The sequence below is a fragment of the Filicampus tigris genome, chromosome 10, assembly GCF_054856515.1.
Source record: "Filicampus tigris isolate MCC_2025a chromosome 10, RoL_Ftig_1.0, whole genome shotgun sequence".
Taxonomy (NCBI): Eukaryota; Metazoa; Chordata; class Actinopteri; order Syngnathiformes; family Syngnathidae; genus Filicampus; species Filicampus tigris.
In genome coordinates, this window is record NC_141226.1 from 19,085,169 (window position 1) to 19,097,408 (window position 12,240).

The 12,240-nt window shown below is 41.1% G+C and overlaps 2 protein-coding genes across 4 annotated transcripts; one reads left to right on the forward strand and one right to left on the reverse strand.

Moving 5' to 3' along the window:
- Positions 1-376: 376 nt before the first annotated feature.
- On the forward strand, positions 377-6,728 carry cirbpa (cold inducible RNA binding protein a). Of its 3 annotated transcripts, XR_015088384.1 has the most exons (8): positions 377-545; positions 1,255-1,354; positions 1,860-1,966; positions 2,049-2,175; positions 2,244-2,400; positions 2,634-2,695; positions 5,060-5,157; positions 6,558-6,728. XR_015088384.1 is itself a non-coding variant. In XM_086043109.1 (7 exons), the coding sequence occupies exons 2-7, from the start codon at positions 1,255-1,257 to the stop codon at positions 3,809-3,811; spliced, it is 561 nt and encodes a 186-aa protein (XP_085899235.1). In that variant the 5' UTR covers positions 377-545; the 3' UTR covers positions 3,812-4,116. The 3 variants fall into 3 exon arrangements, 2 of the variants coding, with proteins under 2 accessions (XP_085899235.1, XP_085899234.1); XM_086043109.1 differs by lacking the exons at positions 5,060-5,157; positions 6,558-6,728 and adding an exon at positions 3,804-4,116; XM_086043108.1 differs by lacking the exons at positions 5,060-5,157; positions 6,558-6,728 and adding an exon at positions 3,153-4,116 and having other exon boundaries at positions 378-545.
- A 481-nt stretch (positions 6,729-7,209) lies between these two features.
- On the reverse strand, positions 7,210-11,522 carry ndufa13 (NADH:ubiquinone oxidoreductase subunit A13). The gene is made up of 5 exons (XM_086042986.1): positions 11,360-11,522; positions 10,253-10,331; positions 10,097-10,168; positions 8,284-8,353; positions 7,210-7,418 (listed from the first exon to the last, which is right to left on the reverse strand). The coding sequence occupies exons 1-5, from the start codon at positions 11,451-11,453 to the stop codon at positions 7,299-7,301; spliced, it is 435 nt and encodes a 144-aa protein (XP_085899112.1). The 5' UTR covers positions 11,454-11,522; the 3' UTR covers positions 7,210-7,298.
- Between the last annotated feature and the right edge of the window lie 718 nt (positions 11,523-12,240).

Sequence of the window (12,240 nt, forward strand, 5' to 3'; positions counted from 1 at the left end):
TGGTACGAATATCAAGAAACAGTGGCTGCTCAATAAAAAAAAAAAAGCAATCTTTGTGACCGCCTTTGTTCTTTTGAGATTCTGTTAACACGAAGATCAACCAGGAGAAACGCAACATTTCGCGAAGTAATCGGAATTCACGTAATACGGATGGGATGAGTTTATTTCGTCAGAATCAATAGTCTGCGTTTAAGGGAAAACATCACAATCGCGTATGATGGCCCACAAAGCAACTTAATGGCGCTTTTAATTTTTATTTGAACTATCTATTCAAACGGAGAAGTGGTGGCCTCCTTTGTTCATTTTGTTGACATTTTAAATTTACCCCTCGATATAAAAGGGAGGACAGCTGTTAGCTTAAGTGAGTAGATGCCATCGTAAAGTGTTGCAAAGGCGGCTGGTTGTTGAGTCACGTGATCCGCCCCAATTGGCTGTAGCGGTCCGTCGAGAGCTTCGTCACAGTAAAAGACTTGCACAGTCTCTTATCGCTCTCATTCCCTCGGAAGCTCTTCGCGACCGTTAGTGAAGCCGTTGTCTGTGGAAAGGTAATTGTTATATTTCTTTCTTTTGTGCACTTCAGTTTATTTTTATTCGGCGCTAATTCTACAAAATCATCTGCGTATACCGTACAAAGCGGGGTTTTACCGTGTGTTTTTTGTACGTGCGTGCAAAGCTTTGATTTGGGGTTGTTTTATTTAGGAGAAAATGAACTGATTGTGAATAGCTATTGAAGCGTTTATGTAATTTTGATTTTTTTTGTTTTTGTTTTTTGTAATTCTTAATTTTAAACGTACAAATATGTATTTGATACATTTGGTGTGATGCTATTGATTTAGAGTGACTTGCGGTATTTGACGCAAAGCTGGCATTGATGGTAGTTTGTGAAACAAAGCGGGCAAAGGGAGCTCTGCACTTAAAATGGCGCTGGAGAAGGGGGAGGAAAAAAAAATGCTAACTCGAGTTAGCATCAGGCTAACACTACTGACCACGTTTGCGGCCTCGAGACCTGGAGATCTTAATTTCAAGCAAACGTTATATAATTGTTCTCGACACGATACAAACTATTTTACCAATACGTCTAAAGTCGACTACTCAAGTAGAGCACGGATGTTTTTTCTTTATTGTGCTATTTTGAGATTGCTAACCTAGTTTAACCTCTGTGGCGCAGTACGCTGTGGCATAGTTTGAACATCGCGTTACCACGAGAACCTGTTCTAAATAATTGCTCGCTTATCTTCCCAACGCACTTTGAAGATGTCGGACGAGGGAAAGTTGTTCGTTGGAGGCTTGAACTTCACCACGACCGAGGACTCCCTGGCGTCGGCCTTCGGCAAATATGGAACCATTGAAAAGGGTGCGTTAACGGGGGCAATAGCCCAAATTGTTTTCATCATTCAACCTTCTGTTTTATTGCAATGGAACAAGAAAAGTGAAACATTCAACGAAAAAACGTCCTTTTCCAAGCCATTGTCCTTCAGCATTCAAATTTCAAATATTCAGATCACTATTCTTCACATCCTACAAAAAATGTTCTTCCACATTTCTTTGAATATTTTCACTTTTTTCAAGTTCTGTTTTCCCCCAAATATCCAAAAGAGGGAAAACTACACCTACTTAAACTCATTCAGGATATCTCGCACAATTACATTGTAATTGACATTACTCATTTCATTTATTTTACAGAAAAAATTCCAAATAATCCCCTTGCCTTTTATATTTTTTCAGTAATTTATGTTCACGTATTAGCTTGTCTCTTGAGAATTCACACAATTTCCAGAGCAATTGCATTATTGATTTTGCAAGAATAAGGCCTCTGTGCTGCAGGTAGTCCTCTTACTTTTCTATTTTATCCCCACCAGTGGATGTGATTAGAGACAAAGAGACAGGAAGGTCCCGCGGTTTTGGCTTCGTGAAATACGAAAATGTGGAGGATGCCAAAGACGCTTTGGAGGCCATGAACGGAAAGGTAAACCACACTTTGATAAAGGTTCAACTACAACACTGTCAAGGAGTGACCGCTGCTAATTGAGGCGAAATGTCCTCCATAGACTCTGGATGGCCGGTCTATCCGTGTGGATGAAGCAGGTAAAGGTGGCGGTCGCTCCAGGGGAGGATTCAGCTCCGGTGGGCCACGTGGTGGTGGCGGAGGCCGTTTCGGGTGCTCCAGAGGCAGAGGTGAGTGATTAGTCCTTTCTTACAGATGGTGTCTTTTCAAGAGTCTTTAAAGTTTCTTTTGTTTTAAGGTGGTTACAATGGAGACAGGAGTTACGGCGGCGGCGACAGGGGTTACAGCGACAGGGGCTTTGGAGGTGGAGACAGAAGCTTTAGTGGCGGTGGCGGCTACAGGAGTGGCGGCTACTCAGGCGGCGGCGGCGGTGGCGGAGGCTACAGGGACAATAGGTACTTAGTACAAATACTGTCCACTTATGTCCAATTTTTGACATTTTGTAAAATGTTCATGTTAATGCGATGTCTGTAAAGCAGAAACACTATTCACGCTAAAATAAGAAAATTGAAAAAAATTAAAGATAAAGTGTCTTTCACATGACCGCGACGATATGGTACAGTGGTACCTTGATCTATAAGTGCCACATTGTATGAGATTCTAGAGTTAAAATGTCCATTTCTTCCAGGGGACAAGGTGGATATGGCGGCGACCGTTCAAGCTCCTACCGCGATGGATATGACAGCTATGGTAGGCATTGATGTTGATTTCATGCTGAATAGATTTATGTTGGGGCTGTAATCACACTTCACTGTCCAATTAATCCCCCCCCTCCTCCCCCCATGAAACACAGCTTTCTAAAAGTAGCCCTTATTAAACGCAGTCAATTGTTTGAGGACCCCACACACAGCCCCAACATATCACATTTGTCTGATACGATACACCTTTTGCTGCTTGATGCCAAGGCAATACATTTTGGGCAGGCGATCAAATTTTGCAATCCGCTTCACCCTGCATTGAAACAAGGCTGGCGCACAATAAGAAAGAAGAGATGCCTCGCTCCCTGTGAAATTGGGAGAAAGATGGGAGCCTCTTGTGCAAAAAAAGAAAAAAAAAGTGTGGGAGGGCTTCTGGACTGTGATGGGTTGAGTGGGATGTTGTTCAGGAACTTTCAGTGTCTTTACCTGTGCCCACTTCTTATCCTCAGCTCCAAACGACTAAACACCTCCCTGATTCAAGATCATCACTTGGCTGGCTGTATTTCAAAGATGCGCTCCTCAAGAAAACCCGTCCATGTTATTGCTGACCTTAGTTTTGTAGTTCTGTTGTAGTAACCAAGCATCTTAAAAGAATGTAGCCCTGAGTTTTGGTCGTTTTAAAGCAAAAAAAGAAAAAATTCAGTGTTTAAAACAAAAATTACAGTTAACGGTCTTTGCTTTGCCCGTGGGCACCACAAATCTTTCCCAACTATGTTAACTGTAAAACTTAATGGATAGGTGAATTCCAAACCACAAATTTTGGGGTCAGAGTGAGCAAGTCCATGGCTTTTTTTCTTTTCTTTTTTTTTTGGCGCAGCCACGTACACTGTGAGCTTTTTTTTTTTCCTTCAGTTTGTCCAGAACATTCAATTGTTGCCTGGTTTTCAAAGTCCTTTTCTATATTGGCACTTCTGAAGGGGCTCAATTGTTTTTGAGGCCCCACTGACTGACCTCCCGCCAGGGTTTTAACTCTGACGAAAGAGATTCGTTTGCCCAGACAGGCTTAAGGGGGTCGTTTTTAGTCCAAAATTCCTTTTTACAATTAGGTTAGTTGGCGCCTCCTGTGTGTTCAATTTCCCAAAAGCGTGAATTCCTTTCAGACTGGTGAACTACAAATCCGAAGTGGCTGGCTGTTCATGAAGTTGCAAATTGCAGCATGCTACAGTCTGTCCAAGGTATCTTCTGTGCTCTGCTCAACATCTGCATTTAAAAAAAAAAAAAAAAAAAAAAGAAAGTGCTGTAAATTGGACTAATCTTGTCAAGTGATCGAAACAAAATGTAACTTTTTCCTCCTAAAAGTAAAATCACGATCGGGAACAGATTTGTAATTTTTGTTCTTTGTATGGTCTTTTTTTTTTTTTTCTTTTGTCCAGTTCGGCTTCATGGAGCCCATTAAACAGATTGTGGAAAATATTCTTTTGATTCTTGCCTTAAAACGTGTCGCATGGGGGGACTTGATTCCAATTTTGTGCACATTAGTTGAAATGCTCGGGATGCATTTGGAGTCCAAATTTGGAGAGAGATTTACCAAAAAAAAAAAAATCAAATCAACTGCCCGACTGCTTCCCTAATCTGAATTTCCATTGAGAGCGTACCACTGGGCTCCGCCCGACTATTCAAAGACTCTCGTTGGGCAACTTGTGCGCAAGGTTAAACCTCTAGCGGGGGTTTAACGCGAGTCGTTGCTGGGAACGTTTAGCTGGTGTTTGGTCATGTTAATGCTTCATTACATTCAAGAGGTCAGCTACTTCCAAATCCGACAAGTCCTTGGAGAGTGAAGCGTTGCGCCTACCAACAAGTGCTGCTCAGAGATGAAAGCTGCTCTCTTGCCTAGGTCATATGTGGAGAGAGAGTAGGCCAATGCACGTGAGGTAAAAATCTCCTTTTGCTTTGCTCACATCCTTCCAACTCAGTTGTCATTGTTTCCATGAATGCCCTCGAGTTCAGTCGCTCTTTCTAGTCCTCTGCCTCACAAGTCGCCCACAAACATGACATGGCCGTTAAAGCCTTTCCTCCGAATTCTTTGTCATACCTGAGGAATTGTGAAGCTCCTGGAATGTAAATGCTCCATCAGTTCAAACAAAAAAAAAGCACTGGCCTCTTGAGTCATGGATTGTACTGACCTGTCCACTTCAGATCACTGCATTAGTCCTAATTTGCCCCCCCCCCCCTGTAACGACCCACAAAAGTATTCTAAAAACTACTCTTACGACTTGAATATGTACATTTCAATATGTGGTGAGTTTCAGACCCATGAATAGTGTTGTTGCATGCTGTTGGAATTTTTTTTGTTTTGTTTTGTATTTGGGCCGCTTCGTTGTTTGTACACAGACTTGACACATTCTCTTTTCTCCAGGTTGAACTGATGATTGGACTTTGTGGATGTCACAGCTGAAAGACTTTCTGCCCAAGAGGTGCCCGTCAATCGGTGACAAGACCAGTCGGGGCAAGTGTGTACGTTGCTTTTTTTTTTTTTTTCCCTAGTTTTCCTATTTGTGAGCAGATTTCACTCCAGCTCATGTTACTCACTAGGTTCTTAACTCATTCACTGCCAGGCATTTTCAGACCTCCTTTACCCCGTTTGAAAACATTTGGGGACTGTGAAAAGACACATTGCATGTGCTTTTATCTGCAATACCAGGAATACTATGAGCATAAAAAACATGAGACCATTTTGGAGAATACTCTATAGTAATCTTTTGAATCAGTCTTTTATGGAGTTTTGTAAGTTTTGTATATTTGCTTAAAGTAAAAATCGAAAAGACAACTAAATTCGTCCATGGCAGTGAATGAGTCAAAGGCATGCATCCGCGTTATTGCAAAGCCATATTTTTTTCCTTCTGATTCACGCTTTTATTCAAACATTACCAAAAATACCGCAGTGTTTGGTAGTACCCGGGCTAAAATATTGGCACTCAATGGGGAAAATTGATTTGATGCAACAGTTTAGGCTATGCTCGGCCACCGATTCAAGTGACGATACTGTGATTGTGTGATTGTATCATTTCTTTGAACGGGGGTGCCTAAGTCCAGTCTTAGAGCCCTTATCCAGTCTGGTTTCAAAGTCTCTTCCAACACAACTGGTTGAAATGATCAGGACCGTTATTTGGGCTTCTCAGAGCTTGCAGATGAGCTTATGATTTGAATCAGATGTGCTGGAGGAAGGAAACATCTAAAAGAGGCTGGATAGGGGCTCTCGAGGACTCAACTTGGGCACCCCTTCTTTAGAAGTTTGATATGGCTTTTCAATTTCTGGGGTTGGCAAAAACGTTTAGCTGGCCTTCTATTTGCTGTTATGAATATGTTGTCACCTTTGTCGAAGACCCATGCCTTTAAAAAAAAAAAAAAAAAAGGAACCAAACTCATTTCAGGTGTAATATATATAATCTGTTTAACGAAGGATGTTGCAGATTTTTAGCCAGCACCACGAGATGTTGAAGGCAAAAGGTTGTTGTTAAAATGACTTGAGTCACTAGTTTAAGGTGACGAGATGTAAGGTTCGTGTTTTAATTCACGACCTTGGAAATGTGACTGTTTTGTGGAGACTGGAGGATGATTTATCCATTTTGAGTTGGAATAAAGTGATATTGGTGGAAATGCCCAAACAAGATGTTAATTTTGGCATTTTTTTTTCACCTGATGGGGCGTTTGACCCGTGTGCATCTCCTAATTAAATGTGCCTATGAAGTAGTTATAGGTTTCTAAGACTTCTAATCTTATTTTTTTTTTAGGTGAGGGTTCACATTTGGACCCTAGAGATGTCCCATTTTTAAATAGACTAGCTTGTACAGAGTTTGAAATGTCTAACGGATACTTCTTACCTACTACAATCACGATTGTGTTTGTCTTTACAGGTCCAGATTGTTGCTACGGTGAAGCCTGATATGTGGTGGCTCAGTGAGTGTCAGCGTGTTCATTTGTAAAAATAAAAACGCCGGAGGACTGACTCATTGAAGGAGTTTCAATTTCAACAATGTGAGATTTTTGAAAATGTTCTGTAATCAAATAAATTGAGTAAAACTAGAGACTGCTTTTCATTATTTCATTAACACACCTTTGAAATGAAATGCATGCTCCTGGCGCATACTTGCTAGGATTGTTGTAGAGCTTCTTTTTTTTTTCAGGCGCTTCCTGTTAAACGATGCAATGTAAGATAAAAAGCATAGAAATCTGATGTGAAGTTTGGCTAGTACACCGCCAACATTGTTAAATCCAAAGAATACGTTGCATTGGAATGGACAAACTCAAACTACTTTAAATTGTGTGAGGTTGGTTTAGTTTTTAAATCTCCCTCACTAAACACTTTGGAAACATGGATAACTCCTGTAAAATAGCCTCTTCAAAACCGTTGATTCCACTGAACGTGTCATATTGAACTGACATTGAACTTTAAATCAAATCCACCTTTGGTGGTATCAAAACAGGCTCTGCAAATCAGCTTTCTATCAATTTAACCTGCTCGGTGCTCTAGTCAAAGTAAATGAATCCACACAAAATGCCAGGAAGTGGGAACAGAAAATACATGTTTAATATTGACCATTTACAAAGTCGAAGCCCAAGTTGTGATCCAGGTGGGGCTGACAAGTGGGATGATTTTACACATACCACAAGAAGCCAAAGCGCTTGTGTAAAAGCTCTTCCCGTGGCCTGAGGTTGAAGAGCTCCTCTGACAGGGGGGGCACCCAGCGGTCCGTGTTATAGACGCTCTCGCCCACCTGGGGGAAGACAAAACACCCGTGTCAACGTTTGCTCCGTTGGTTCGTCCAATAGGCAGGTGAGACTGAGACCATTTTAAAATATGAGGTCAGACGTTTTCCTTTTAAGTCTGTTTGGGGAACAAGTCGACATTTTGGGTGTAAAAATGACCTCAGTCACAGGCAACTGGCTTGGTTGTGTACTTCACACTTGGTGGTTTCAGACAAGCACTAGTGGGGCCTACCTACCGCACTAAATTGCATTTTGTGGCATCACCCCAGCATTGTATTGTTGAAAAAAAAAGTGTTTTAGGGCTGCCAAGTCATTTTGTTGATGAATTGGGACAAAGAATACATTTGAACTTTCATCACTGTTTAAAACTGGTACATTATTTCAGATTGACTGCACAAATTACGATTTAGTTGCTGGTTTGGTGTGGAAAGTGTTAGAAAATGGCCAAATATGTTGATCGTTGTTTTCCAAAGTAAAAGCAGATGGTTACAAACGTTTCACTTTGATGAAACAGTCTGCATTCATGGAGGACTACATACAGTAAATCTGAGCATATTTACACTTGAGCCTGAAATGCTTGAGGATTTGGACTATTTTATATTATTTTTTTTAAACTTCACTCGATTAGCTAAATTTTTTGGCAAGCAACAAAAAGGTTGGGGGGGGGGGGGATAGAGACCAAGCAACAGCTCATAACGCCCAAAAGTCGTACGTCGAGGCGCTCGGAAATATTATTTCCACACTATTATATTTGTTTCCAAACGATTAAAAGGTATGTGTATACACAAAGTGGTGACGATTTTAGAACGTTATTGCATCCGCATGGCTCAGTAAAGTATACATTGGAAATTATAACCACATTTTTTTTTTTACCTTCCACCCGGGAACATCCTTCATGAGAATTGCCTCCTCTTCTAAGTTTTCCCTCAACATCCGCAAGTTTCTGCAAGAGAATCAGAACAGTTAAAACAAATTTAGATATAAAAATCAAAATACAAACCAAGCCAGGTTTCCTTAAAGCGGAAGTCAACCCAAGCATATTTTTTTCAAGAATATGTTCCCAGCAGGCCCACTAGTTTTACGTTTGTGGAATATAAATTAAGTAGCAAAATGCACTTTGTTTTTAGCCATCTCCGGGGGCGGCCATTTTGTCTTGTCGACTGAAAATGACATCCCAACTGCTTACAACGACCAATCACAGCTGACCTGTTCTCTGAATCTGAGCCGTGATTGGTCGTTGTGAGCAGTTGTGATGTCATTTTCAGTCGACAGAAGACAAAACGGCCGCCCCCGGAGATGGCTAAAAACGAGTGGATTAACACTTATTCCACAAACGCAATATTTATCAGAATGCCCTGTGTCAACTAGTGGACTTGCATAGAACATATCCTTGAAAAAAATATGTTTGCGTTGACTTCCGCTTTAAATTGTGCATCTCTATTGGAAGTAGAGCATTTAAGAGGAGGCCTTAATACTTACGACAGACATTTATGAGTTTAGTCTTAAAAATGAGAACAGAATATTGTTAAACTCACATTAGCAATTTCTATTGCCCTATTTTGGGTTCTTGTCGGTAATGCGATGCAGATTGAGGGAGAAACCATTGGTTAGCCACAAAATAAAAATCTCAAATTGATGGTAGATCTCAATTTCACATTTTTTTTGTATTAAACTACTAAAATACTTTTCTTCTCTTGAGCTGCACCTGTATCATAGACGCACTGTCATGTTGAATTTTATCTGCTGTTTGCATCACATGTTTTGTCTTCAACTCAGCTACATGGGTTGTGGTTAGAATTAAGTCTTTTGTTTTTGTTTTTTTGGGCATACACACTATTAACTGGCAAGTTAGTTGGTGGCTCGAATTACAGCGAGTCGCACAACCTGTTCTTCCACCTGGAAGGCAAAATGAGGCATCCATTTCAGATGAGGTTATGTGATTATTTGCACAATGTATTAGACTCAAGGCCACTATTTGAGGAAATACGACCATAAGAATGTCCAGTCAACCCCAGTTTATTGGGGGGGGGGGGATACGCTCAAGACCCGCCCACAATAGAAATCATTTTTAAAAATCTATCGTATTATCCCACCCACAGATTAAGCGCAAATAGAGGAGTGGCTGAACATTAACATTTTGACCCCGCCCACACGCACAAATTGTGTGCAAAATAACCCAAAATGTGCTTTAATATGGGTATTTACGGTCACTCCGACTCTAAAACCTCGTTTTCGAACTCCTTGTCTCAACCCTGCAACCTAACATCAATGATGCAGGGAGTGCTCCCTCTACTGGGGACATGTGGTACTGCACCCATCCCACTCGTTTCTATGCGGATTTTTTCTGACCACAATTTCTGAACCCAGTGGCCGAGACACTCAGAAAGAACGTCGCCGCCCCCATTTTCAGGGGCCCTGAACACGCAAGACACGCATCAGCGGCACTATGACCCTCCGTTCATCCAGAATGGACATCAAAGTGGCTGTTTCAACCACTTCCGCCAAACAGTTCAGTCCAACGTTTAACTCCACCCACATTTAGTCCAACCCTGATCTGCGGGCTGCAGTCTGGTGCACTTGCTCCCTCACGCTGTTTATTGTTCTCCCGGCATACAATAAACAACTGATAAGTGCATCGTGACTATGGTTCACCATATCCGACTACAGTATTTGTATTTGCCTTTACCTGCGGTCATGCTCCGCCTGCATTAGCGGCATCATAGCTATCCTGGCTTCCAGCTCCTCGATTTGCAAGCGCCTGTGGGACAGAAAACGCACATCATCAGTCTTCAGGCGCTGCAGTTCCCGCCAAACGCAGCAAACTCACAAAAAATGTTCCTACCTCCTCTCCCGGTTCCACTTGAAAATTCTCCAGTAGCCAAACATCATCAGGCCGATGCCAATGCCAAACATGCTGTAACCTGTTGAATGAAGATTTGTGAGTCTAATTGCTTCGATTAGGGATTCCCAACCACTGCGCCGAGTGCAACGATAAAAGATCCGATATCACTTAATCAGCCCAATTTTTTTTTTTTTTACAGATGTAGCTTTGTTCATCTATTGATGCTAGCGACATACAGTGAAAGGCAAAAAATACAACCAAACAAATCTAATACTTTTGCACTAAATGGCAGAAGGTGTATTTAACCTGTAAGTCGGAGGATGACCATTTTTTATGAATAAGGATGGAGGGACGAGGACGGAATGGCACCCAGGTCGAGGACAGAGGACGGACCAGCAAAAAAGTGTCAAGTGCCCAGCTCTGCTGTATAGAACGCTCGAAAAATAAATAAAGGGAACGCTAAAATAATGCATCAATAGATATCTAGATATCAATTAGGTAAATGTTCCAGTTGAAAATCTTTGTGATTGACAAGTTGGAGTTACATTGTGTGTTTTGCTGTTCACTTTATTTTTATCTTTTGAGCAGTGCATATTATTGTGACATAATTGCACGTTGCTATGCTGTAATATTTTTCTAATGTACGGTAGATTATGTACATTGGATCAATAAAAGGTTGAGGGTTCGCTCGAACTCTAAGCAGGAGTAATCTCAAGCAAAAAAAATATTTTCTTTTATGCCCAGAAAAAAAACCTACTAATTTTGTGTTTCTGCATTCAATAAAAGGCTTTTTAATTTCTGGATCTCTTTTCCCATAATAATTAAGGCTGGCGTTTTGCCTAGATTTAAGATTATGGTACGAAATGCTTACCATGCAACGGTGCGAGGTCAGTAATAATCAACATACATATGTGGAATGTTTTCACACTCTAAATACTAATTTATGCACTAATTGAATACGTTTTAAACAAAGCCACTGTTATTTCTGAATTGAGCCCATTGCCGTAGCCTGTTAGCATTAGCAGTGAGCCACATGAAGTCATGATAGTCCGACAAGATTAGTAACTACTACGTCTACGAATTTGCGTGCGAGTGTGGTGCATGTACCCGAGAGTCCTCTTTTGGGTAGGTTTCGCTTGTAGTCGAAGGCGGCATAACCTCCCGGCGGAGGCATGTCCTGCTTCACCTTGGAGCCCGCCATCTTGCCCCGGCCTCCACAGGCCAAAACACGATGACGTCACTGAAACAACTCTTCTTCTTTTTGACTACGGCGAAGGGCACTCGGGCGCCTCCATACGACTGCATTGAAAAATATGAACTTACTGACCCCACTATGTATTGTGTATGTATGTTACATTCATTTTTTTTGTCCAATAAGATTTCAACCTGCCCGCTAGGCCCGCAACAACGTCAGCATTTGTCCGTCCTCTTGATTGGTTGGTTCGAGCAAAAAAAAAAAACTAATAATAACAATAATAATTACATTCAAGTTTGACAAGCAAAACAGTATTTCTGTCTTTCTGTTTTTTGCTAGCATCTTACATCTGTTGGCGGATGCAACTTAAAACATTTGACCGACGGGAATTTGTACTGGCCCTCAATGATGTCAGCATAATTTTCATTCTGCTGGTGGCGGTAATTAAAAGGTGGGTTAATTTTGTTGTGTTCCCACATGCATGGCCCGCCACACAAAGGAACATAACCAAATTCCATACAATTAAATTCAATATTTATCCATCGTCATCAACTGATGTTCACTTCTTCCATTAACAACATAGCTTTGACCATATACACGCTGGTTTACAAAAGCACAGTGTTTCCGACGTAGCAATTTGGACCCTATTTTTAGCAACTTTTCTGACTATTTTTACCAAAACTGAATGACAGTTTGAGTGCAATCATTTTCACAATGTTTTGCATATGACATGAAAGAATCTTTCAATCACAGAGTCCATTGTGCTGAACATTTCCAAAGCAAAAGCAGTGTG